The 25,258-nt window shown below is 36.4% G+C and overlaps 1 protein-coding gene across 1 annotated transcript; it reads right to left on the bottom strand.

Moving 5' to 3' along the window:
• Positions 1-393: 393 nt before the first annotated feature.
• LOC120781172 (RNA-binding protein MEX3B-like) lies at positions 394-3,279 on the bottom strand. Its single transcript, XM_040113297.1, has 2 exons — positions 3,276-3,279; positions 394-2,765 (listed from the first exon to the last, which is right to left on the bottom strand). The coding sequence occupies exons 1-2, from the start codon at positions 3,277-3,279 to the stop codon at positions 1,033-1,035; spliced, it is 1,737 nt and encodes a 578-aa protein (XP_039969231.1). The 3' UTR covers positions 394-1,032.
• Positions 3,280-25,258: the final 21,979 nt, after the last annotated feature.

Genomic DNA, 25,258 nt, shown 5'->3' with positions numbered 1-25,258 from the left:
GATCGTAAAAGAAGCAGAGGATACTTTAATTTCAAGGAGGAGCGTAGTTAACATCAGTGGTCGTACAAACGGTAAATACCCGAAAGGTGCTAAGTATGCGTCAACAAGTCAACGCATGACAGCAACTTCCGAACGATATCTAATTTCATACCCATCGATTTGATGTCAATGTATTTGCAAGCTTGGTAGAAAAAAAAGCAATTTCGGAAGTCAGATTACACCAAATGTCTTTGCGGTCACGCGGCTGCAACTACTAGTTTTTAGGGAAGTCAGGCATTAAGGCGTAGTCGCCGCAAAAATGAATTGTTATGATTAGTTGTAAGAACTCACACAACGAATACGGATGTACTTGCTTACCAAGTTAAATAAATTGTGAATTAAATCGAAACAAACTCGTTTTGTTAATTTATATTTCGATATATATTTTTATACATATTCTACATAAGTAAAATCATAAATACAACTAGACTTAAAAATGTACGATAAGTGTCTATGACATTCTTATTTATTTGTGTGTAAGTGATTCTCAATTATGTTTGACAAAATTTTCGACCTCGCACCTTAATTACTCATACAAAGGTTGTAACTTTTAATCGATTACTGTCTGTTTCTTAATGCATGAGGGATATATTATTTTTTCATATAATGCTATTAACTGATACATACAGGAGCCTTATACTTTACATAAAAATATAATTTCAAATATAAAAATATACTTTTAAGTGTCGTTATTCAAGCGCGTACAAATTCTAGTATATTATTAAAATGTCTAATAATTTTTATGGATGAATTATTATGTAGGAAATGATTTATTGGGTCATTCAGTTACAGTTAATTTTTCGTATGTATGTACGATGCCGCGCTTGGTTATGTACCATAAATGCATAACTGTATCAATTGACAAAATTTGTTGAGATTCGTAAAGGGAATCGCTCTTAATAATTTATAGATTTTAATGGGTCACATATAATTTTAATAAATATTTGAATTAATCTAATTATTCTCATTTACTGTTTTTCTGCGTGTACATTCTTATGCTAGTATACGCATAGCATGATAAACGCTTAAACTGCAAACGGGACAAACTGCATCCCCTAGTTCACAAATGCAATTGGCACATTCCATACAGAACATATTGTGACCGCATGGAACCAAAACAGCAGTTATTTTCTTACTCTTACAGATCAAACAATCCCGTCGTTGATTTGCCGAATTGTTAACTGGACATTCTATTACATCCTTACTTTTAAATTGGGGTTGCTGTAATACATTTTTAATATTATCTGTCTCGTGATGTGATTCGTTTATTATGTTATTCATGCCAATGTTGTTTAGGTGGGTTTGTGTAGAAATATCGCCCAAAAGTGAATCAGTCGGACTTATTGAAGTTGACGGGGAACAATGAGACCCTGTTAATGTTGCCAATGGCGGAGGTAAAGTCCAAATATTTGGGGAATCTCCGATTCCTTCATCCTTATCAAGGGAATCACCTAAACTTTTCCAAATATTAATAAGTTCTGGTCGGCTGCTACTACCACAACCACTGTTATTTGCACTTTTCGATGACGCAGTTGATGAAGCCGATGAACAAGACCGAGCCATACCAGTCAACACACTAGTGTTTTGTGTATTCGAGTTACTATACTTAATATGAGTCAAACCACTTGTACTCGTGTTGTTTGAAGCAGTAGAATTGTTTGCAATATTAATTGTTTGTATATAACAACCAAGGTTGCCAAAAAGCATTGGCTGATTCTTTTGTGAAGGTTGCAACTGATGGTTTACACTAGAAATAGACTGTGACGGTGTAAACATGTTGTGCTGCTTTTGCAGAGATGATGGATGATTAAGATGATCTACATCTGTAAGGATGTTAGACTCACTTGCTTTCTTCAAATTAGCATTATTAGTTGGAAAATTTATGTAATCAGGAATTTGGTGCGTCCAGTTAAAATTTTGGAACTGTATGTTATCAGCCTGTAAAAGTTTCATATAAGACTCTTTATCTATGGAATTATTTTCCAAGCAGTTGATATTAAAATTTATTTTATTTGTGTATGGCGTTTCTGACACTTTAGCACCTATTTCTTCTTCGCATTCTAGAGTATTTCGCATGCGATCGGCTTTATAAAGAGACACAAGTAAATCGGAATCTATTGAGGGGTCATTTAGGATTTGGCTTAAAAGATTCAAGCTGTGAACGGCTAGTACATCATTTGTCGAACCTGACAGTATAACAGAACTGTTGTTATTCCCACCACACGTGGATAAAGTTCCTGTGCGAAGAGCAATATGAGCTTCAATTTGTTTACGTGCTGATTCAACGTTGTCAGGCAAACCAGTCACTTCAAATATTGGTTCTTTATCACGAGATGGTGTAACAATATATGTCTGTGTCTGATGCTGAATATGTTTAATAGTTGCGCCTTTGGGACCTACCACTAAACCAACAACTCGATAGGGCACTCTGACCTGTTTGGTCACCTGACCTGGTATAGACTGTGGGCCGGGCGGTATCTTCCTGAAGTCGATTGATCCACAATTATTTCCATCCACACTATCATTAACTATTTCACAGCTGTTGTCGGATAATGGCTTGCGTGTAGCACGTATTAAGCTAAAATGTTCTGCCGCAGATAATATTTCTCGCTTAGCTTTCGCTACATCTTCCTTACGACCAGTAACTACAAAGACTGGTTCTTCACCACGTACTGGTGTTTTTATGTAAGTATTCGTCTTTGCGCGAAGTGCTTTGATTTTACAGCCTGAAATGAGAATTAATTACATGACAAGAAATGCGATTATTTGTGTTTAATATAGATTGGGGTTTATTTAAATATTTGTATATACCTAATATATAATAAGAATGCACCCTATTAATAACAAGAATAGTGTGCTAAATTCCTCTCGCTTTCAAAATTCTGATTTCTGTTGGCGAAGTGTGACTTATTTGATATAAACTACTTTAGGTAGGTAAGTAGGAGCCCAGTTGTCTTTCGGGCTCAATTAGCACAGGCTGTGCTATTTTGATGCACTAGTCGTAGATTATTTGCTATCACGTTTCACCTTCTCTTTCAAACCATTTTGAGGTTTCGATGAAGCTACTTATGTATGTCCGATATGCTTTTTGTAGACATCCATTCACGATTTGGTGCTTGATGGATTCCAAGTGTTCTGTGTCTGTGACAGGGCTGGGCATTCACAGAGAAAATGGAAAATTGTTTCCTTGTTCCCTATTATTTCGCAGCCTCGGCAGATGTTTTTGTAGCGCATACCCATTTTGGACGCATGTTCTTCAAATGGCCAGTGCCCTGTTATGGTGGCTGTTACTCTGTAGATAGTTTTCCTGGACCTATTTAATATGTCTTTAGTTCATTTCTTGTCATATATTAGCCATAATCGTTTAGTTATCGGAAAACACTCCCGTGCCTACTCCGCAGTCCATTTTGAACCCGTCGGTATAGACTGAGATGGTATCTTCTTCTCCTATCCTCTGCCCTTTCGTCTAGAGGGTGTCCCCACCTGGAAGTATCTATTGAAATCCACCATTGGGAGAATGTAGTCTGATTTATTAACGTTGAGTTGGTTAAGGATATCACTATGTCCATAGTTCTGCTGATTCCAACCACCCAATTCAGTTAATGCAGATCTACATCAAGCGCGTCAGTCGGACATGACTTGATTGCACCAGTAACACCAACACATGCTGCTTTTTGTATTATATTTAATTTCCTAATCCTTGTATTGTTTCTTTAGCGCTGGCCACCATACCAGAGCTCCATATGTAAGTATAGGACTTATGACAGCGGTATACATCCACATGATTATACTAGGTTCACGACCCCAACTCTTGCTGACGATTCTCTTGCAAGTGTAGTGGGCCATGTAAGCTTTATTTATTCTTTTTATACCCTGACCAGGGTATATTAAGTTTGCCACGAAGTTTTCAACACCCAGAAGGAAGCGTCGGAGACCCTACAAAGTATATATGTATGTATAAACTATTTATATCAGTATGTTAAGCTGAGTCGATTTAGCCATGATCGCCTGTCTGTCTGTACGTCTGTATCAGAGAACTGCAACGAGTAATAAACTTTTGTTTATACTTAAGTACTGATCCGTTACTCTGTCTGATTCTGCCAGTTCAGTTCATGTACACGAAGCGAACTGTTTTCTTCAAATCAGCGATAGAGAACAACTTTGTATCAATAGCGATCGGCTTATACCTGATTTGTTTATGAACGTTCGTATCAGCAGAAAATACCCAAAGTGATGCAAACTCATGCTTCAATGATTGAAATGATCGACAGCGTTCGGTTTGTATATCATCTCCTAAACACTGATTTTCTCTAGTGCACTTCTGTTCTATTTCAACTACATATGTTTGTATATACATGTATGTATGTATATATATATATGTTATATGTAAAATGGAAATTCCATCGAGTACATACATACATACAACAAATGTATGTATATATGTATGTATGTACATATGTACGTATTCGATGCAATTTCCATTGTTTACGCTTCGAAAATTTGTAACACGCGCACATTTCAAAGCTGATACATTTTTTGCCACACATGATTCAAATCAGTGACATGATACGATTGCAACCGAAGCCAGCCATACGTTTACACGATCGTGATTGCCGAAGAACAGATTGTTCGAGTTGCATCAGGTGAGTTGACGCTGGCAGATACACGAATTGATTAACAATGTTGTCTATGCTGAACTGAATTGATTTGATTGTGTTTTTGGCACGACTGTTTGTTCTGATTTTATCATACTCGTTGCAGCTCTCTGGTCTGTATATATACGAACTAGTCCCTCTGTTTTAAAGATATCGTTTTGAAATTTTGCAAACGTCATTTTCTCTTCAAGAAAACGCTCATTTGTCGGAACTGCCGATATCGGACCACTACAACATACAGCTGCCATACACACTGAACGATCGTAATCAAGTTCTTGTATGGAAAACTTTCACATATGACAATGTGTCTTCACAAAAGTTGGCACAGGTTATTTTCTAAGGCAACAATGTAATCTCCGAACAAATTGTTCAGATCGGTTAACTATAGCATATAGCTGTCATACAAACTGTATGATCCGAATCAAATGCTTGCATGGGAAACTTACTCATTTGACGATATATCATCACGAAATTTGGTATGAGCTATTGTTCATAAAAATAATGTAATATCGGAAAAAATTGTTCAGATCGGCTCACTATAGCGTAAAGCTGCCATACAAACCGAACCATCGGAATCAAGGGCTTGTATGGAAAACTTTCGCATTTGACATATATATATATATATAGCATATAGCTTCCATACAAACTGAACACATAGTTACTAAAAGAAATGCACCTGTGAAGGGTGTAATAGCTTCGATGCAGCCGAAGTTAACGTTTTTTCTTGTTTCTATATTATATTCAGGACAGTTTGGTGTCAATCTCCACCCCCAAGTATTTAGCTGTGGGGGAAAGAGAGAGTATTGTACCGTTTAGTAGGGGAAGTTGAACTGGGGGATTTTGGTTCTGCTTGTGAATAGCATCATTACCGTTTTAAGTTCTTAGCTCATAGGTTTAACCTGCGTAGTGCTCTTTCTATAATCTCACTGACTGTTGAAGTGAACATGCCGGATACCAACAACACTATATCTGCATATGCACTGCTTTCACCCCTCCACCGTTTAGTTGGAGTAGTATTTCATTCAGCGCTACAACCCATAGAAACGGGGAGAGGACCCCTCCTTGAGGAGTCCCTCTACTCACATAACTTGTTTGTGATGCCGTTTGATGCTATAATCTTCCTATTCTTAAGCATCGATTGTATCCATCTTCACACCATGTCATCTATGCTGTCATGTGTCAGAGAATTAATGATAGCGCTTACTTATATATTATTAAAGGCTCCCTCTATATCAAGAAATGCAGCCATGGTGTATTGTTTGTGGTGTAGTGATTTTTCAATTACACTTATCACTTCGTGAGGGGCAGTTTCGGTTGATCGGCCCTTTATGTACGCATATTGGGACCTCGATAACTTATCCGCTATGATTGTTCTTATATGTAAGTCCATTAGCTTTTCTAGTACCTTCAGCATAAAGGATGTGAGGCTTATAGGTCTAAAATCCTTGGCATTATCGTGTGTTCTTTTGGAAGAAACACCACCTTAATTCTTTTCCAACTTCTTGGGATGTAAGACAGTTGAATGCTTGCTTTGTATATATTTTCAAGCTTTAGAACCATTGGTTCTTCCAGCTTTTGCAGCATTATGGGCATAATCTCGTCTGGACCTGCCGCTTTAAATTGTGGAAAACTATTCATGGCGTATTTATTCTTACTTTTGTCTACTATCTGGCCTCGGTAAACAGCTGCGTTTGCCGGTGGTTCTGGTTAAACCGCCGTTATAGGCGTTTGCTGACTCCCAGGGAAATACGTTTTAATAAGTGCCTCCAGAGATTCTTTTACAGAGGAGGTCCAAGCATTCCCTTCCGCCTTCATGTAGGCAGTATTGATATGTTCTTTGGATAGCATTTTACTCAGCCTTGCGGTTTCTCTGCAACTTTCTATCGATGTGCAGAACGATCGCCATGAGTCAGTTTTAGCTTTCCTGACTGCTTTTTTGTATCTTTTCATGATATCTTTATATGCATAGTTGCAAGATTTCGGTTCTAAAACTCTCATCTAAAGCCCACTGTGCATATAGAAACTATTTTAAATTCATTCAATGTATTTCAAAGATGTTCAGCTTAAGGTTCTATAATACTTCGCTTTTTTGTAAGCTTGTTTTTGGTCATAACTACTATTATTACTTGCCTGATTCATTAAGAGCACAACATTTGAAATTGAAAATTTAGAAATGGAACTACCTTGTTTACAATGATTACAATTAGTATTATTCACTTTCAGATTTTGTGGTCCGCTTAAAATTGAGTGTAAGCTAGACAGTAGGTCACTCAGGATATTCATGACATATGGTACTAATAGTATTTATTATTTTATTATATTTTTATCGGTCTCAGTCAAAATCAGTCCCGAAAGAACCTTTATAACAAGATTTTGTTAGCATTTGTTGAAAGGCTTATTATAATAGAAATTGAAATTTGCGTATTTGGAATCTAACAACTTTTGACTTCCTGTCTGCCTTATTCTATGTAAATTTATAAATATCTGTGTACAAAAGAGCGACGTTTTTTTATACAGTTTTTATATACAACATACCCGCGTAAGTGCCAACTATGGTCACATTATACAAAAAAACACTAGAAACTCCTTCCTCCTGTCATATCAATCAGCAACGCAATCATTGCAGAAGCGTCGACTTAATGAGAACAATTACAGCCTTCCACATGTTTGTTTAAACATATTCTTCTATTCTCTGCTCTTCAAAGCTTGGATTATTAAATACATCTATTGTAAAATGCTAACCACTTCAAATGGTTTTAAGTTCTACTCCCACTGTTTTTAAGGCCACCTATTTGCGGAAGAAGATCCCACTACTAAATTATTTACAAAAATCATCATGTACCCAGAAAGACGGTCGAGCATTACGAAACGAATTTGTCATCTTTACACTAACAAGGAGATTAATATTATATTCAAATTGAAAAACTTCCATCCGTAAATAGAGATGCTTTTTGTATTTTTATCTTAATTTTCAATACTCTCATCTGCTGATGCACTGTTTTTGCATTTCGTAAATTATATGTATACTTTAAATAAAAACTCGGTATATCCGTTATATATATATGTATATAATTTTAATAAACTAATGACGGTAAAAAAAAAATAAAATAGAAATATTTGCCATTTAAATTAAAACAACTTATAATAAAATAAATATTTAAGTTGTAACAATGAAAGAAAATGATTTTAATTACTCACATAAAAACTAATTAAGTTTATTTCAGTAATATTTCATTTTATTGCACATATTTCACACTTCACCATTTTGGCACGATTTTGATTACTTTGGCGGTTGGGTAAAACAAACGAATTTTGGAATAAATGGAGTATGTGCTGTTAGCGAAGAATGGAGTCATGTGCAGAAGTTCACGCAAGTGAGGAAAGTTCTCTGATCGCCATTCACTTCGGAGCCGCCAGAAACGGTTCTCTTACATATGGCTCAAGCAGCTCACAACTTTCGGTCTTTGACCAAGTATCCTCGGGGTAGCCTAAGAACATCCGTTTGAAGGCGAGCTAAAGTTAGAAGGCGACACATCCCCTCCACAGGGTTTTGCGCTGGGTTTGGGACCCGCCACGTAAAAAACAGTACAAATGAAAACTAAACCACAGCCTCGGATGAGAGACCTCCTTTTGATGACGACACTGGCACACGAAATAAGGACTACGAAATGAGGGCATGCACCTGGAATTCCGGTCCCTTAATTGGGAAGGTGCCGCTGCACTGCTGGTTGATGTCCTCGTTAGTGTGAAGCCTGACATCACCGCCGACCAAAAAATGCGATGGATGGGACAAGGACTGAGGCGAGTAGGTCCTTGTGGCATTTACTACCGTGGCTATATAAAGGAGCGCAAATTTGGTGTGGGATTCGTGGTGGGAGAGAGACTCCGTCGTGAGTACTGTCATTTACCCCGGTGGATGAACGTCTAGCCAAAGTCCGCATCAAAGCGAAGTTCTTCAACATATCGTTGATTTGCGCCCACGCCCCGACGGAAGAGAAAAGATGAAGAAGAGATGTGACCAAAGATGCCTTATATGAGCTCTTGGAGCGCATCTGTGAGAATTGCCCCCGCCAAGATAGCAAAATTGTGCTTGGCGACTTTAACGCCAGGGTGGGCAAATAAGGTATCCTTGCCACTACGGTCTGTAAATTCCGCCTCCACGACGAAACATACCCAAATGGATCGAGGCTGATCGACCTCGCCGGGACCCGAAATATGGTTATCTTTGGTACTAGATTTCAGCATAAGAAAATTGATCAAGCCACGCTATCTCCGGATAGAAAAACCACCAACAAGATCAATCTACTCGACTTTCACTCTTGCTCTCTGCGAGCACTCGTCAACAACTCGGTATAAGGGAACTGTGCGACGGCATTTCAAATTTCTAACGTTCAGCTGCAATCGAAACCATTGGTTTACGGAAAATGAAAAAGAACAGCTGGTACGACGAGGAGTGTGCGTGCGTTCCGAGGTCCTAATATCGACTCGGACCACTACCTTGTTGCAGATAAGATACGCACCCGCCTCTGTGCAGCAAAAAACACGCCTCAACAAACACAAGGAAGGTTCGACGTCGAGAAGATGAAATCACAACAGATAGCCGAACGAATTTCTACTCGACTTGCACTCCTGCTCTCTGAGGGCACTCATCAGCAATTCCGTGCAAATGAAACCATTGATTCTCGGAAAACGCAAACAACAGCTGGTACGACGACAAGTGTCCTCACGTAGCGGAGAGAAAACAGATTGTTCACCTCGCTAAGTTCCAATCAAACACGTGTGAGATGGGATAGATACCGAGAGCTAAAGTGAGATGTGAGACGCATTTGCGCTCAAAAAAGAGAGAGGCCGAAATGCGTGAAGAGCTTGACAAGCTGGCCGACAGGAGTTCTACAGCTTGCTGAATGGCAATGAAGGTATAACACCAGGAAGAAAAGCGAACTGGATTCCCCAGTCGATGACAATTGAGTAGACGTTCCATTGCCCGACCATGAAGAAGTCCGAATAGCAATTACCCGTCGGGGGCCGGCCGGCCAAGCTATTCAAACACGGCGGCGGAGATAAGGAGCATGCATAAGCTTCTTTGTAGAATATGGTCGGATGACAACATGACCGACGATTGGAATTTAAGTGTGCCCAATCCACAAAAAGGAGGCCCCACAATTTGCGCCAACTCCTCAACATCGCGTATATAAGGTCTATCGAGCGTATTGCGCATGCGCAAAATCTTCTAAAAGACCTGTGAAAAGTAATTCGCCACGCATCATCTCTTCGTCGATTTCAAAGCTGCTTTTGACAGCACGAAAAGAAGCTGGCTTTATGCCGCGATGTCTAAATATGGTATACCCGTAAAACTGTTACGGCTGTGTAAGCTGATGTTGAGAAACACCAAAAGATCTGTCAGGATCTGGAAGGACCTCTGCCCGCCGTTCGATACCAAATGAGGTTTCAGACAAGGCGACTCCCTGTCGTGCGACTTTTTAGTTTACTTCTGGCGAAACTGAATAGAGAAAGTACAATCTTCTAAAAGAGTGTACAACGCCTGGCATACGCCGATATCAGTAGATATAACCTTTTTTAGCTGGGACAAAGAAGCGAAGCAAATTGGTCTGGTAATAAAAGAGCGCAAGGCGAAATTCTCCCGTCATCAAACTAACAGTCGTCGCACCCTCGACTTAGCTCCTACGTCGCTGTTGATAGTCATAACTTCGAAGTCCTAGATAATTCGTTTATCTTGGAACCAGGATTACCTTCTTCCATAGGTGCTACTTCTAACTGAGTAGGCAATTGAGAAGTAAAGTCCTCTCTCGACGAACAAAACCCAAACTCTATAAATCACTCATTATTCCGGTCCTGCTATAAGATGCAGAGGCATGACGATGACAACATCGAATGAGTCCACGCTACGAGTTTTCGTGAGAGAGATTCTGAGTAAGATTTATGGTTCTTTGCGCATTGACCACGACGAATATCGCATTCGATGGAACGCTGAGCTGTATGAGATATACGACGACATTCACATATGTAGTTCAGCGAATTAAAAGAAAGCAGTTACGCTAGCTAGGTGGCCTGACCGCACTTGGTATCTCGAATGGGCTCCCAAATTGCGAAAAGAAGAATTGACTGGCGCGCTGTGGTTGACTCGGCTATAACCGCGTAAGCTGTTCCTAGAATACGCCAGTACAGAAGAAGAAGAACTGAACAGTACTCAGTTAAAATCCTACCCTTAAAAATTATTTGTGGAACTAATTGTGTTCATAAAAAACTGTTTAAATTAAAAACGAATTACCTTTTAGAAGTATTCAAGAAAAAGTTAAAATTATAGGTACATTTATTACAATGTCAAAATCAGAAATAATAGGATAATACTAACTCAGGCAAAGCCGAACTAACCAACATTATCAGCATATCAAATATCATGTTCATCAATATTCGTACAAATCCTAAAAAAAATTGTAAAAACAGAGCATGCCATGGCTGAAGTTTAAAAAAAATTTAAAATTATTATTTGGGATGAATGTACAAATGTGCACAAGCATTCGCTTAAGGCTCTCGACAAGCCCCTGAAAGATATTGAAGATAAAACCACTGCTACTGACCAATAAGTACAAACAAGCAATACTCAACGTACCACATTTGACATACTATGTATGTATGTGGACGAAATACAGGTATGTTTGAAAGAATCTAAATAATACAAAGTGCCAGTTAAATATGCCTTTCTCTTAATAAATTGATTCCTTAGCGCCAGGATTTTCCAAGCACTTTTTAAGCATTGACAATAAAAAATGCAATTATTGAGAATACGCAATATATTCGACTCCCAAACAATTTTTGCTACACGTTGGCTAACGAAGATGACTTAATAAAAACTTAGCTAGGTGGCCTGACCGCACTTGGTTTCCGGATTTGCGACATAATTAAACATATCATGCATGTTATTATCATCATAGACGTTGTTGCAATCAATTTCAAAATACAACAAGGTAATGAAATTACATTCAAATCGACTGAAATTTGCTTTGATCCAAATGAAGTTGTCAATTATCTTGTAAGGTTTTTATTTGCTCGTTTTACCCGAAATGCTGTCAATAATTTTCGATTGAAGAACATCATATATATTTTACTTCGAAATTCGAATGAGTGGAAAAATTTGTGAAGTGAAGTTGCACTTCGTTCACGAGAATTTCTTCACATTCGTTTATACCGTTTAAACGTTTCCAATTTGTTATCCACTTGACTATTTCAGTGACTATCAGTAAGGTACAAGGTCAAACAATGCCAATTTGTGTGTTCGAGTAGATAATACGATCTACCTGTCAAAATTGATGAAAATTGAAAGCCATGACATAAGCTGCAAGCAACTTAATAATCATTAATAATTTCAAGATGCTGTTCTCATAAAAACTGCTAAAAATTCTTAAAAAAATTTGCACGAATTTAATGATTTACTGCACTTTATACTTCTATTCATGAATATAACGAAATATTCAAATTCCCGAAATGTCATTTGTTTGCATAACTATGTCATCAGCTGCATTGACTTGATCTAGAACAGTCTTTTCCAAAGTGGGCGATAACGCCACCTTGTGGGCGCTGCAGGTGTCAAGTAGGGCGGTAAGAGACCCAGAAAGAAAATGGGGGCGTTGTGTAGAGGACTGGGGGGTGATTTGTAATTTTATTTAGCTAGGAGGCCCCTTAGACAACGACTGCATGAGCTCTCGACTCTCAACAACAACTTGTGAACATCAACTAATATGAATTAAAAGATTGCTCAAACTCGGTTCTATATTTCTCTTCGCGTAGTTCATATCATCTGTCCTATTTTATTGAACATAGAAAAATGAAAATCATGTCAATCGGTCGCTCCGTTTCATAATGAAAGTAGACACAAACAAACAAATAAAAAGGCAACAGACACACTTTCGCATTTTAATAGTTATTAGTACTCGTAGATATCTATCACGTTTTAACAAGTTTTTAATAAAAAACTCAAATTGTGCATTCCCGTATCAATCGGCTGGTTCATTGAATACTTGTTCGGACTTGTTCGAATGAGATAATCGAGTTATTGCATGTTTGTTTTATTCCTGTCGGTGGGTGCTGCTTAAGCATTCCTATATAAGCAATGTAATATTTATTTTATTTTCATTTGTGGTTTTGCGCGCAATAGATGAGCAGTACTTACATACGCCTCCTTTACACTACTCGCGAAGTTGAACGTATTTCTCAAAGCAAAACAATGTCGGAAGTAAAAAAGAAGAGACGGCAATACTGTGCGGAATATATTAAATTCGGATTCATTGAAAATCCCACAAACCCATCCTCGCCTTTGTGTATTCTATGTCTAAAAACATTTTTGGATGAAGCCTTCAAGACTGCACGATCATTTGAATAAAATGCATCCAGATAAGAGAGACAAGAATGTAGCATATTTTCAAGACCTAGAGAAGAAGCATAATACTCAGCCAAGTGTAGCAAAACTATTTTCGGCGGCTGCTAAGCACGATGACGACGGACTTCGAGCTTCGTACAATATCTCTTTGTTAATTTCTCAAAAAGGCAAACCACATAACTTTGGAGAAGAGTAAATATTGCCAGCAATAAATGAAGTAATAACTAATGTGCCTCATAAACCGGCCGCAGATATTATCCGAAAAATTCTTTTGAGTAATAATTCTGTGCAAAGACGAATTGATGAAATGGCTGAAAACATTGAAGAATCATTGTGCGATCACCTGAGGCCAAGTCAATTTTCAATTCAGCTCGATGAGCCCACTTTACCAACTAATGAAGCATTGTTGTTGTCTTACGTAAGTTTTATTAAAGATGAGAAAATATGTAACTTCTTCAACCTGCTTCTGGAGAAAATAGTTCGAGCTGCAGAACTAAATAGAGAAGGTACCATCTTCTATAAGAGTGTACAGCTGCTGGCGTATGCCGATGATATCGATATCATCGGCCTCAACACCCGCACCGTTAATTCTGATTTCTCCAGGCTAGACAAGGAAGCACAGAAAATGGGTCTGGCAGTGAACGAGGGCAAAACGAAATATCTCCTGTCATCAAACAAACAGTCGTCGCACTAGGCTCTCACGTCACTGTTGACAGTCATAACTTTGAAGTCGTAGATAATTTCGTCTATCTTGGAACCAGCGTAAACACCACCAACAATGTCAGCCTAGAAATCCAACGCAGGATAACTCTTGCCAACAGGTGCTACTTCGGACTGAGTAGGCAATTGAGAAGCAAAGTCCTCTCTCGACGAACAAAAACTAAACTCTATAAGTCACTCATAATTCCCGTCCTGCTATATGGTGCAGAGGCTTGGGCGATGACAACAACCGATGAGTCGACGTTACGAGTTTTGGAGAGAAAAATTCTGCGAAAGATTTATGGTCCTTTGCGTATTGGCCACGGCGAATATCGCATTCGATGGAACGATGAACTGTACGAGATATACGACGACATTGACATAGTTCAGCGAATTAAAAGACAGCGGCTACGCTGGCTAGGTCACGCTGGCTAGGTAAGCGGTGTCTACGCCAATTAAGAAGAAGAAGAAGAGAAAATATGTGAAGAACTATTATTGGAAAAGTTTTCGATGAGAAAGAAATTCCTTTGAAAAATATTATTTCAGTTGCTACGGATGGCGTTCCGGCTATGACAGGGTGCCATAAAGGCTTCATAGCGTACTTAAAAAATAAAATTCCAGATGTCCTCGGTGTACATTGCGTTATTCATAGACAACATTTAGTTGCTAGAAACTTAAGTGAAAAACTATTTCAATCACGGCAATATGTCATCAAAGCAGTCAATAAAATCCGCAACAGCTCTTCGAATGAAAGATTATTTCATCAGCTTTGTGTTACTAATGACGAGGATTTCAATCGTTTGTTGTTTCATACTGAAGTTCGTTGGCTATCAAGAGGCAATTGTCTGACTCGATTCTACAACCTGTTTGAGTCTGTTATAGAGTTCTTGGAAACTAAAGATACAGAATTTCAAGGCAAGCTCATAACATCAAAGAATGATATAGCTTACATGACAGACCTGTATAAATTGTTCAACGACATGAATCTCCAACTGCAAGGCGATAAACTAAATTTAATTAAAACAAAAAACGTCGTTGCTGCTTTCGCAGCCAAACTGCTTCTACACAAAAAGAATCTGGGCAGACGTGAGTTTCAAAATTTTCCAAATTTATCAGTATCATTCAGTAACGACGAATTGTTTGCCTACTGCCAACATTTGGAAAACCTCCACATTGACTTTACCGAACGATACCAGGAAATTCGGACCATCGTCATATTTGTGTGAACGTGGATTTAGTGCTGTGACAACATCGCTTACTAAAAAGAGAAATCGTTTGCTTCTTACCGAACGTGGCGACTTGCGACTGTTCTTGAGTAAATTGGAACCTGATATTAACAAACTTATTAAACAGCATCAGATTCATCCTTCAGATTAGTTTTTATATAAGGATCGATTATTTTAGTTTAATTTTTAATAAAAGATTCTCTGTTTTATTACTATAAAGTTGCGTTTCAATAATCATTCTTATTGGCAGGTGGAGCCCGTAAGAGTTAACTTGAGACCTAAGCGCCGTTGTATGTTACCTACTGCGCTCAGGTTTCAAGTTGCGTGTTATAGCAAAAGTTTCGTTTAGAATTCTCCGTTAATATACATATATAGGTCACAATAATTAATTAATTTAATTTGAAGTTATAATGGTTTTTAAATAGGTGAAAAAATGGGGGCGCTAAAAAATATTAATCCTCAAAGTGGGCAGTAGACAAAATAAGTTTGGGAACCACTGATCTAGAACTTGAACCACGACTAGAATGGAACAATTGATATCAAAAGTGAGAGTGTGGTAGCAAAAAAATTGTGAGTGTATTGCAACTTAAAACCAATTTCTTGATCGTTCGGGTATTGTTACTTTGGAGTATACATTAAGATTTAAATATAAATATTGACATTACGATAAATTAAATTTTTGTAAATTAAAAAAAATGCATACATATTATAAAATAATTTGTGTTTCAACTCTTCCACCTTTATTTAAAAAAAGTTTAAATTTTTATTTAAAACAACTCCTATACTTGTATTTCACTTTGCTCATAGTTAGTATACCTACCCCTCCATCGCCCACTGATTATTGGAAGTATGGCAAATATAACAAACATGTAATGACGTAACACAACATTTTAATGAAAATTTTCATCGAAACGGTCCAGATTGTTACAGTTTATTAAAAATGTTAAGCTATTCATATAAAAGACTCGTGTCTTTTTTCTAGCCGACAATGTATGTCGAGTCTCTTAGTGTTAATATTTTTTTCTATAGTATGCATATAAGTATTGGTTATAATTATTACGCCATTTTACGAATTGTAGTTTATAAATTCTTTACTTTAGATATACATATATGTATATATATTTCGATGTTTCTTATTTATTTCAGTTTTTTTCTTTACATGTTTTTATTGTTCTTATTAAGTTTTTATATATTTTTAAAAAATAACGGAAATTAAATCCGATTTTCCTATGTATAAGAGCAGTAAATAATATAAGTTTTAGTCTGCTTGTTAGTAAATAACAAGGAATACATATAAGAACTCATATTATATATTTTTATTCAATAGTAAACTATTAAATAATTCTACTCTAGTTATTATTTGACAAAATTACTATATAACAATATATGATAATAAAATATAATTATGTATAAAACTAAATAATATTTAAATTAACACATTGTGTAATGAAAATATAGACAAAATGTAAGTAATGAGATGGATAGTCAGTTTTTATATCGTGAGAACTCTAATGCATGATGTGTACATTAATATATACCATATTTTGTATGACTTAGGACTTATATTGTTATTTTATTGTTTGATAAAATAATATCATATTCTCAGTTTTTAAAACATATGTATATGTCTTCCTCATTTCTATATATCGCACCCTAAATACAAAAGGGTCACAAAACTGAGTTTTTTGCATAAATTAATTCAGAGTACACATCTCTAACTACTGCAAAAATTTCGTTCAGATAACTATCTTCTTTAGCTGGAAAAATACAGTTATGTCTATTTTTATGTCAAGTGTGTTGCTTTTGCACGATCAACTAAAGGGAATTATTTTTAGTTGCGTTAATGTGCTTACAGCTGATTACTTTTATTACACATAAAGAGTTTTATTTTGAGTTCTGCCTCTATAACTGTAAAAAGTGATAAATTTCGTGGTATATTATTTTGCATTGTGCCTATTTAGTTGTGAAAAGTGAGTTCAATTAACAGTATTTATTTATGTGCTTTCTTTGATTAAATAATCGTGAGGGCCGTAAGTTTTATATTTTTTTTTATTTTAAAGTAGAAAAAAGAATTAAATGTTTTTGTAAAATCTTAAATTATTTGCAATACAAAATTTAATTTTTAGTTGTGACCCCTTTGATGAAAATGTCTTGCCCAAACCTTGAACATTACTCAAACACAATGGAAACAGATTGTAGTGTGCCTTGTCACAATGATGATAGTAGCACTAATGCATTTAGTGCCTCAGGGAGTGATTTTTGTGTGACCGGAAAAAGCAGAAGAATACTCAGAAGAAGAAGAAGAAGAAGATATAAAAAGATTAAGTAAGAAGAGAACACTTTCTAGATATACATATCAAAACAAGAAACAACAGAAACAAAAATATTTAAGAAATTCTGGAGCCTCTTATACATCACTTTCCAAGTCGAAATTAGAAGTAAATGCCGGGTGTATAAGGCCACCCTGCGGAGCAAAGTGCCGACTTCGATGCAATGAACTAATTTCCGAATCGATGCGCCTTAAAATATTTAAAAAATATTGGGGTTGCAGTGACTTGCAACGACAGAGAGAGTTTATAGCCAGGCATATGAAGAAATTAAACCGAAATACAGATGCACCTAAACAGATGGGCTTCGCAAACTTAATAATGCTTTTTTCTTTGAGCTCAACTCAAAGACTATTAGAGTGTGTAAGACTTTTTTTAAAGCAACCCTTGACATAAATGACAAAGTTATACGAACAGTTATAAAAAATAAGGACGAACGTGGTTTCATTGAGCTGGATCTTCGTGGAAAGCATGATAATCATATTACAGTAAGCCCAGAATTCAAAAACAGTATGAGAGAATTTATTCAAAATATTCCAAGAATCGAGTCTCATTATTTACGTGCTAAAACTTCTTGCGAGTTCATTGAAAGCAGTAAAAGTATAGCAGATCTATACTACGACTACAAAGAATCTCGTGAAGCTGAAAATTTGGAGTTTGGGAGTAAAATTATGTTTTATCGAATATTCAACACAGAATTCAACATTGCTTTTTTCAAACCAAAGAAAGATCAATGCGATGTCTGCGACTCTTTCCTAAATGCTGATGAAAATGGAAAAAGGGATTTGGTGCAAGCTTACAACACACACCACGAATAAAAGGAGCTATGCAGAACCGAAAAAGATAGAGATAAGAATAAAAGCAATGTAGCTGTGTATGACTCACAGGCTGTTTTACCATTGCCAAAAGGCTTTACCTCTTGTTTTTACTACAAAAGTAAAATTAACTGTTACAATTTTACCGTAAGTGACCTCAGGGCCAAATATGTAGAATGTTTTTTTTGGACTGAAGTACAAAGAAAACGTGGGAGTAATGAGATCGGCACCTGTGTGCTTTTATATATCGAAAATCTGGTACAAAAGGCAAAAAATTCTCAAGATTTAGATATAATTTTTTATTCCGATAACTGCTGTGGACAGCAAAAAAATAAGTACATTCTTTCAATGTATGCATATGTTGTACATAAGTATAATCTGAAAAGTATTACGCATAAATACCTTATTAAAGGTCATTCTCAAAATGAAGGAGACAATGTGCACAGCGTTATTGAGAAGCAAGTAAAAAGGCATTTAAGTAGTAATCCCATTTATACGCCAGACCAATAAACAAGTCTAATAGCAACTGCAAAAAAGACTGGCCCCCCATATAAAGTTCGAGAATTGTCATATGAAGCGTTTTATGATTTAAAGTATCTTCAAGAAGAGTGGGGCCACAATTTTTCTACAAATAAAGACAATCAGAAAGTTATATGGCGTGATATTAAAGTTCTCCAAGTCAATAAAGAAAACCCACATTCATTTTTTTATAAAACATCTTATAAAGCCTTGGAGTTGTATCAAGTAAGAATTGAGAAGCATAATACAAATTGCTTTACTTTATTTCGCTGTTTTTAAAAACATTAAACATTTTTTTAGCAATAATATTTTTAGTTATGTGCCATTTATTCGGGAAGGCTATCGCTTCCACAAATAAAGCAAAAGGACATAAAGGAACTGGTGGTTAAAAAACATATCCAAAAAAACTTTTATGAGTCATATTACAAATATTTATTTATTACATAGTTTCAATGGCATTTAAAAACGTAAACTTTGAAGATTTTCTTTTTTAATATAATGAACTATTTTGATTTCTACTTTGTGCTACTTTGATACATATGTGTTATTGAAATGAATAAAGCTTTATTTCAAAATAGAAATATTTAAATAAAAACATACATTTCATCATTCCTGTGATTTTCTTATTATTCTTATTCTTCTATTATGTCGGCGGTTAGGAAACTTATAAAATCAGTCAAAAAGGCTCAACTTAAGATAACATCACTAGTTAATCGAAAAAATTTCAGTTAAAGAGTCATAAATCAAAATTTTGTTTTATTTTCGCAAACATAATATAAAATTGAAAATAATATAGAGGAACCTTCTTCAATGTTGTATATTTTCATGATGGCACAATATTTTCTTTAAATATTGCAATCATTTTTACATAAAACGATTTTCGTCTCTCCTGAAAATCTTAGTATTTTGAGTTGTGACCCTTTTGTATTTAGGCTGCGATATATTTAATTATGTACATATATGCATAGCTATGTATGTACGTATACTTATATATATATTGCATGAACCGTGTATTCAAACACTTCGAGAAAAATAAAAAGTTCACGTTATGCATAACTGTGTATACAAGATATTAATGGCGCATTTAACAGTTTGATCTTACAACGGTATTATAAATACATAAATTTCATGTAATGCGGCAAAAAATTAGCCATGTAAGTCTTTCTGTTTGTTTCATACAAATATGCGTTATCTTATAATACTTAATTAAAGATATGATAGTATATAAAAATTAAGTTTATGCATGTGAAAACCTAACCTAATTTATTCTAACTTTTTTTTTTACTTTTAAGACTTTTATTTGATCAGTAATAAGTCGTTTCTAACTTTAGTATTTTGTATATACTATGATTTAGTATGATTTTTTACAATATAAAATACTACAACAGACAATAGCAACTTTTAAAGCTTAACGCAGAAAAAGCGGCAAAATTAAAAGCTCGGCTCAGTGATCAGATATAATCAGAATTCAACATTAATATTATATATGTAGATGCAGGCCTTGTTTAAAAAATTAAATAAAACTAATTCGAATAGTTTATCGTGTTATTAGCATAAAACGAACCATATGGAAGAAATTAAAGTTAAAGTTATCTGAAAGACTTTTTAGCAGGAAACTTAAACTGGGAATCAGTTTGATGTAAAGTTGACCATATATATAAGAAAGAGTAGGCACACTGTTTCTGAAAGGTTAAAGAGAAGAGTAAGTATAGTAGAGTGATCGGCAGCCCATAGCCCGCGGGCACCCTCTGAGCGAGCTTTCAGGCATGCGAAATTATTACACCATAGAAATGAAGCTGCATTCTGACAGAGATAAAGAGATGCCCAACTCTCCTGTCATTGGAAATGAGAGAGCCGCTCACGACGTTTCGCAACTGGAAGAAAAGAGAATTGAAATCCCTCAAAAATAATATTAGAATGGAGGATTTCGTAACGGTCATCGTTTCATCAAAAAAAAGAATCAGTGTAAAGTGGTAAGTAATAAGCGCAATAGTGAAATTTGTGCAATGAATATATCACTGAAAATAAAAGGATAATGCAAATATCAACGTAAGTAGCCTTTAAGTAATTTGCGTACATAATTAAATATTAAAACACAATTTAATTTGCATTGTGGGCCGCAAGCAGGGAAATACTATTTTTAACAGTCACCGACTAAACCTCGTACTGAGCAGTTGAGTTAGCGTCTTTCTTTGAGTTTATAGCTATTCTCTTTTGGTGTTCTTTTTTTTTTTGCACTACGGTCTGCTTACTTAAGTAACGCGATTAATACTTATTTGAAGTGAGAAATATAATCCAATACTTATATCAGTGTATTATAATTTTTCCACTATGTCCCCGGCGGGCTTCCAGTTCGGGGACAACAGGTTTGCTGCGCTGGCCCAAGGTCCCCAACCAAAACGTAAAAAATCGTATCAAAAACTGCAAGATGCTTTTCCTGACTTACCGCCAATAAAAAGTGATGACCTAAAATATATAGTGATTAAATCCGACGAGAATTCTACACCCCTTTCGAAGGTTTCTTGTTTTCGTGTTTACAATGCCTTACTTACCGTGAGCAAAGATATAAACAAAAAAAGTGAATTACGCGACGCCAGCCTATTACTGCTAGTGAAAAATAAGCAAGTAGCAGAAAAGTTTATAAAAACGAAATATCTTTTCAACATTGGCGCTGTTAGCGCTAGCTATCATCAACATCTTAATTGTAACAAAGGCACCATTTATGCACCGTTTTTAAACGATATGCCTGAAAGCGAAATAATAGAAGGACTGAGTTCTTACGAAGTTTCCGCGGTTTATAAGTTCACTCGCAAAGTTGAAAGTGTCATAAAGCCTACTGGTGTTATGCTAATATCATTCAACAGTTATTCCCTTCCAAACAAAATAAACATCGAATGGAGGATGACCTCTGTGCGACCGTACGTGCCTAATCCAATGCGCTGCAGGTCATGCCAAAAATTGGGTCATACGCAAAAACATTGTAAGGGTTCCTCAACATGCGAAATTTGCAATTTCCCTTCTCCACACGATAATGACTGCATCCGAGTTATGTGTGCGAATTGTTCTGGCGAGCATCGTTCTTCGGACTATACGTGTCCAAAGTATATGCAAACCAAAGAAATTTTAAAAATAAAGACACTAGAAAAGTGCAGTATGCACGAAGCCCTTAAAAAGTATAGAGAAAATACTTCCCTCCCTTCCCTCACTGCTAGCTTTGCACATGTGCTTCAACCTACAAAAGAGGTATCCTCTGTATCCAACACACCAACAAAAATTTCAGCCATCAACAATTCCACAAAATCTAAAAATACTCATAGAATTGCTGACAATGACTTGCCTAGTACATCAAAACAAACCGCAGAGGTCACCTCTGCACCCAACTCATCAATAAACTCTTTAACTAAAAAAAATCACTCATCAAACGCCAACAACAAACATATTTCCATCAACAAGCCTGCATCGATCAGTTCAGACTACAACAACGTCTCACATTCAGCTAAAAATATCAGCGACAACTGTACCCAACAAGCCTCTTTCTTAAATCCCAAACTTTTCAGTCCAACAACAGCCTCTCTCATTTCTAACTTAAACAACTCCTTAAACTCGCTTAAACTCGCTTAATAAATATACTGACTTCAACAACACTACTACCAACATTACCGTGCAGTCTAATCCACCTTATCGGGAAAATCTCTTTCCAACAACAAGCAATGCCAACGATAATAAATACTCTACTCAACATGCTGAACAAATAGAAATTGACTCTGAATAAATACGCTTAGCCTTTACTCTCTTTTGAACTAGTACTCAATTGGTGACACTCAGCTTCAACTGACTGCTCATACGAGTTGATATTCTAGCTCTCTTCTGTTTCCCTTTTTCTTTTTTCCTACATAGATCTTATGATTCCATTATTGCAATGGAATTTAAACGGCTACACTAATAATTACAATGAGCTTCAATTATTAATACAAGATCATTCCCCAGCTATTATACTCTTAAATGAAACTCACATCTCTTTCAACTCGTCGGCTTTTACTCCTAAGCAGTACATTGGCATTTTTCACAATCTTCCACATATTAGCACAGGTAAAAGAGGTATTGCGATTCTTATAAGAAGAGATATTCCACACAAAATTAATGCCATTCAATCCAACTTGCTGGCTATGTCGATCGAAATTATCTTAGTTGAAAAAATCACCATTATCTGCACCTATATTGCACCAGACGAACTTTTTACCAGTACAGACATCCTGCAATTAATCAACCAAGCTTCTACTCCTTTAATTTTCGCTGGTGATTTTAATGCATGGAGTCCATTATGGGTGTCTCCAATAGCTAACAAATGCATTGAAGACGTTTACTTTCCTCTAACTTAATATGTTTGAATAACGGATCCGCGACACACTTTTCCACTCACTCCACCTTTTCCCATGTAGATCTTACAATGTGCACCGACACACTTGCCACAGAGTGCGAATGGAGTATACTCGATCACCTGCATGGAAGCGATCACTTCCCCATTGTACTAAAATTGCACCTAGGTTCAACAACTAAAAACCACAAAATAAATAAGGTATTCAAAACTGATTACGCTGATTGGGAGAAGTTTCAGACACATTGCGAGATAAATGGCAATAATACCCCAATATCTGACAACCCTAACCAAGAAAGTGCGAGGTTAACAAAAATTATCCGTTCAGCAGCGAATGTTAGCATTCCTCATACGAAGCAAACAGCAAGTTCAAAGAATGTTCCTTGGTGGAATAAAGAAATCGCTGAATTGCGGGCAAAAAACAGACAGCTTGGTATGAATGCAAACGCGCTCGATCACTAGTCAACTTAATATCTTTCAAGAAAGCCAATGCTCTTTTCCGTCGTTCCGCGAAACAGGCCAAGCGTAAATGTTTTCAGGATTTCACAAGCAAAATAAATCCTTAGTCTAGTCCTACGTTAATATGGAACGCTTTAAAAAAACTTTCTGGAGTGCCTATAAATCTAACCATTCAATGCGTAAAGGGGCCAACAGGTTTGGTAACCAATCCATCCGATATTTCCGAGTTATTTGCAAACCACTATTCTGAAACAAGCTCAGATATTTCATTCAGCACACAGTTTCAAACCTCTATAACCACCACACTGTCCGACACTTCCTACTCTGTCTCCCCTCTTTCTTTTTCTGCTAAACAAATAGAAACCAGCATTTCACTGTCTGAATTCGAGTTCGTTGCATCTACCGTTAAGGGTAAGTCCCCGGGGCAAGATAAAATTTCTTATCCAATTATCAGACATATGCCAAAAAGTCTCAAGCTCCGATTGGTAAAGCTTTGCAACAAAATTTTCAATACTGGTGTCTACCCCCAATTTTGGAAAACGTCCTGTGTTATACCAATACTTAAGCTACACAAATCCTCCGATGAACTTGCTAACTATAGGCCGATTTCCCTCCTTCCATGTATGGGCAAAATTTTGGAAAAGATCGTGGCTAACCGCTTGATGTGGTATGCTCAGCGAAACAAGTTCATATCACCGAATCAAGTCGCCTACAAAAAAGGTCAAGGCACGTTAGATGCCTTAATCCAACTAGACTACTTCATTACTAACGCTTTGTCCAGCAAAAACCACGTGTCCGTACTATCTCTGGACTTTCACAGAGCTTTCGACAAAATTGGAGCCCATATTATTATTCGACAACTTAGAAAAGGGAAAATAGGCCAGAATATGATACGTTTTATTACTAACTTTCTCACAAACAGAAAACTCAAAGTCAACGTAAATGGTTTTCTTTCTTCAACACTCCCGCTTTCTAATGGTACGCCGCAAGGCTCACCTCTTTCAGCCCTCCTTTTTATCATTGCTTTCGATGATATTAGTAGGATGATAAAAAATTACAAAGGAGTTGAGCACCAGATCTATGCTGACGATGTTCTAATCTGCACAAAAGTCTCTGACGTTAATTTAGCTCAATCCTTATTTACTAATATACTCGCCAGAATTGAGACTTGGTCACTGGAGTCTGGTGCTTCACTTTCCTTAGACAAAACACATATCCTTCATGTATGTAGGAAGCAAAATTGCAACGGTATTTCACTAACCCACAACCAAACTAACATCGAATGTAAAACACAGATGAAAATACTAGGATTAATTTTTGACTCTAATTATTATTTTAATGCTCACTGTAAATATGTCAGAAACTCGTTAATGTCACGATTAAATATTGTTAAATATCTCTCGTCTGAGCATTCATTTATTCATCCGAACACACTAGTCAATGTTGTCAGAGCTTTGCTAACTTCAAAAATAGATTATGGGCTCCCCATCTATGGCAATTGCTCCAAAAGCAGTATCAACCTTTTAAATGCACCTTACCATTGCGCAATACGGCGAAGTCTCCGGGCCTTTCCAACCTCGCCAATAAAAACGATAATGGCTGAATCTGGTTTACCAACTATTCAAAATAAAATTATAGATTCTTCGCTTCAAATTCTTGCGAAAACGGCTGAGAACACCAACCCATTACTAAATACAACTATCACTTATGCCACGAAAAAAAGAAAAATTCCAAGAATACAATCGGCTA

This window comes from Bactrocera tryoni, unplaced genomic scaffold (genome assembly GCF_016617805.1).
Source record: "Bactrocera tryoni isolate S06 unplaced genomic scaffold, CSIRO_BtryS06_freeze2 scaffold_456, whole genome shotgun sequence".
In the NCBI taxonomy this organism is placed as follows: domain Eukaryota; kingdom Metazoa; phylum Arthropoda; class Insecta; order Diptera; family Tephritidae; genus Bactrocera; species Bactrocera tryoni.
Note: the sequence above shows the minus strand (reverse complement) of the source record. Positions and strands in the feature narration are given on the sequence as shown.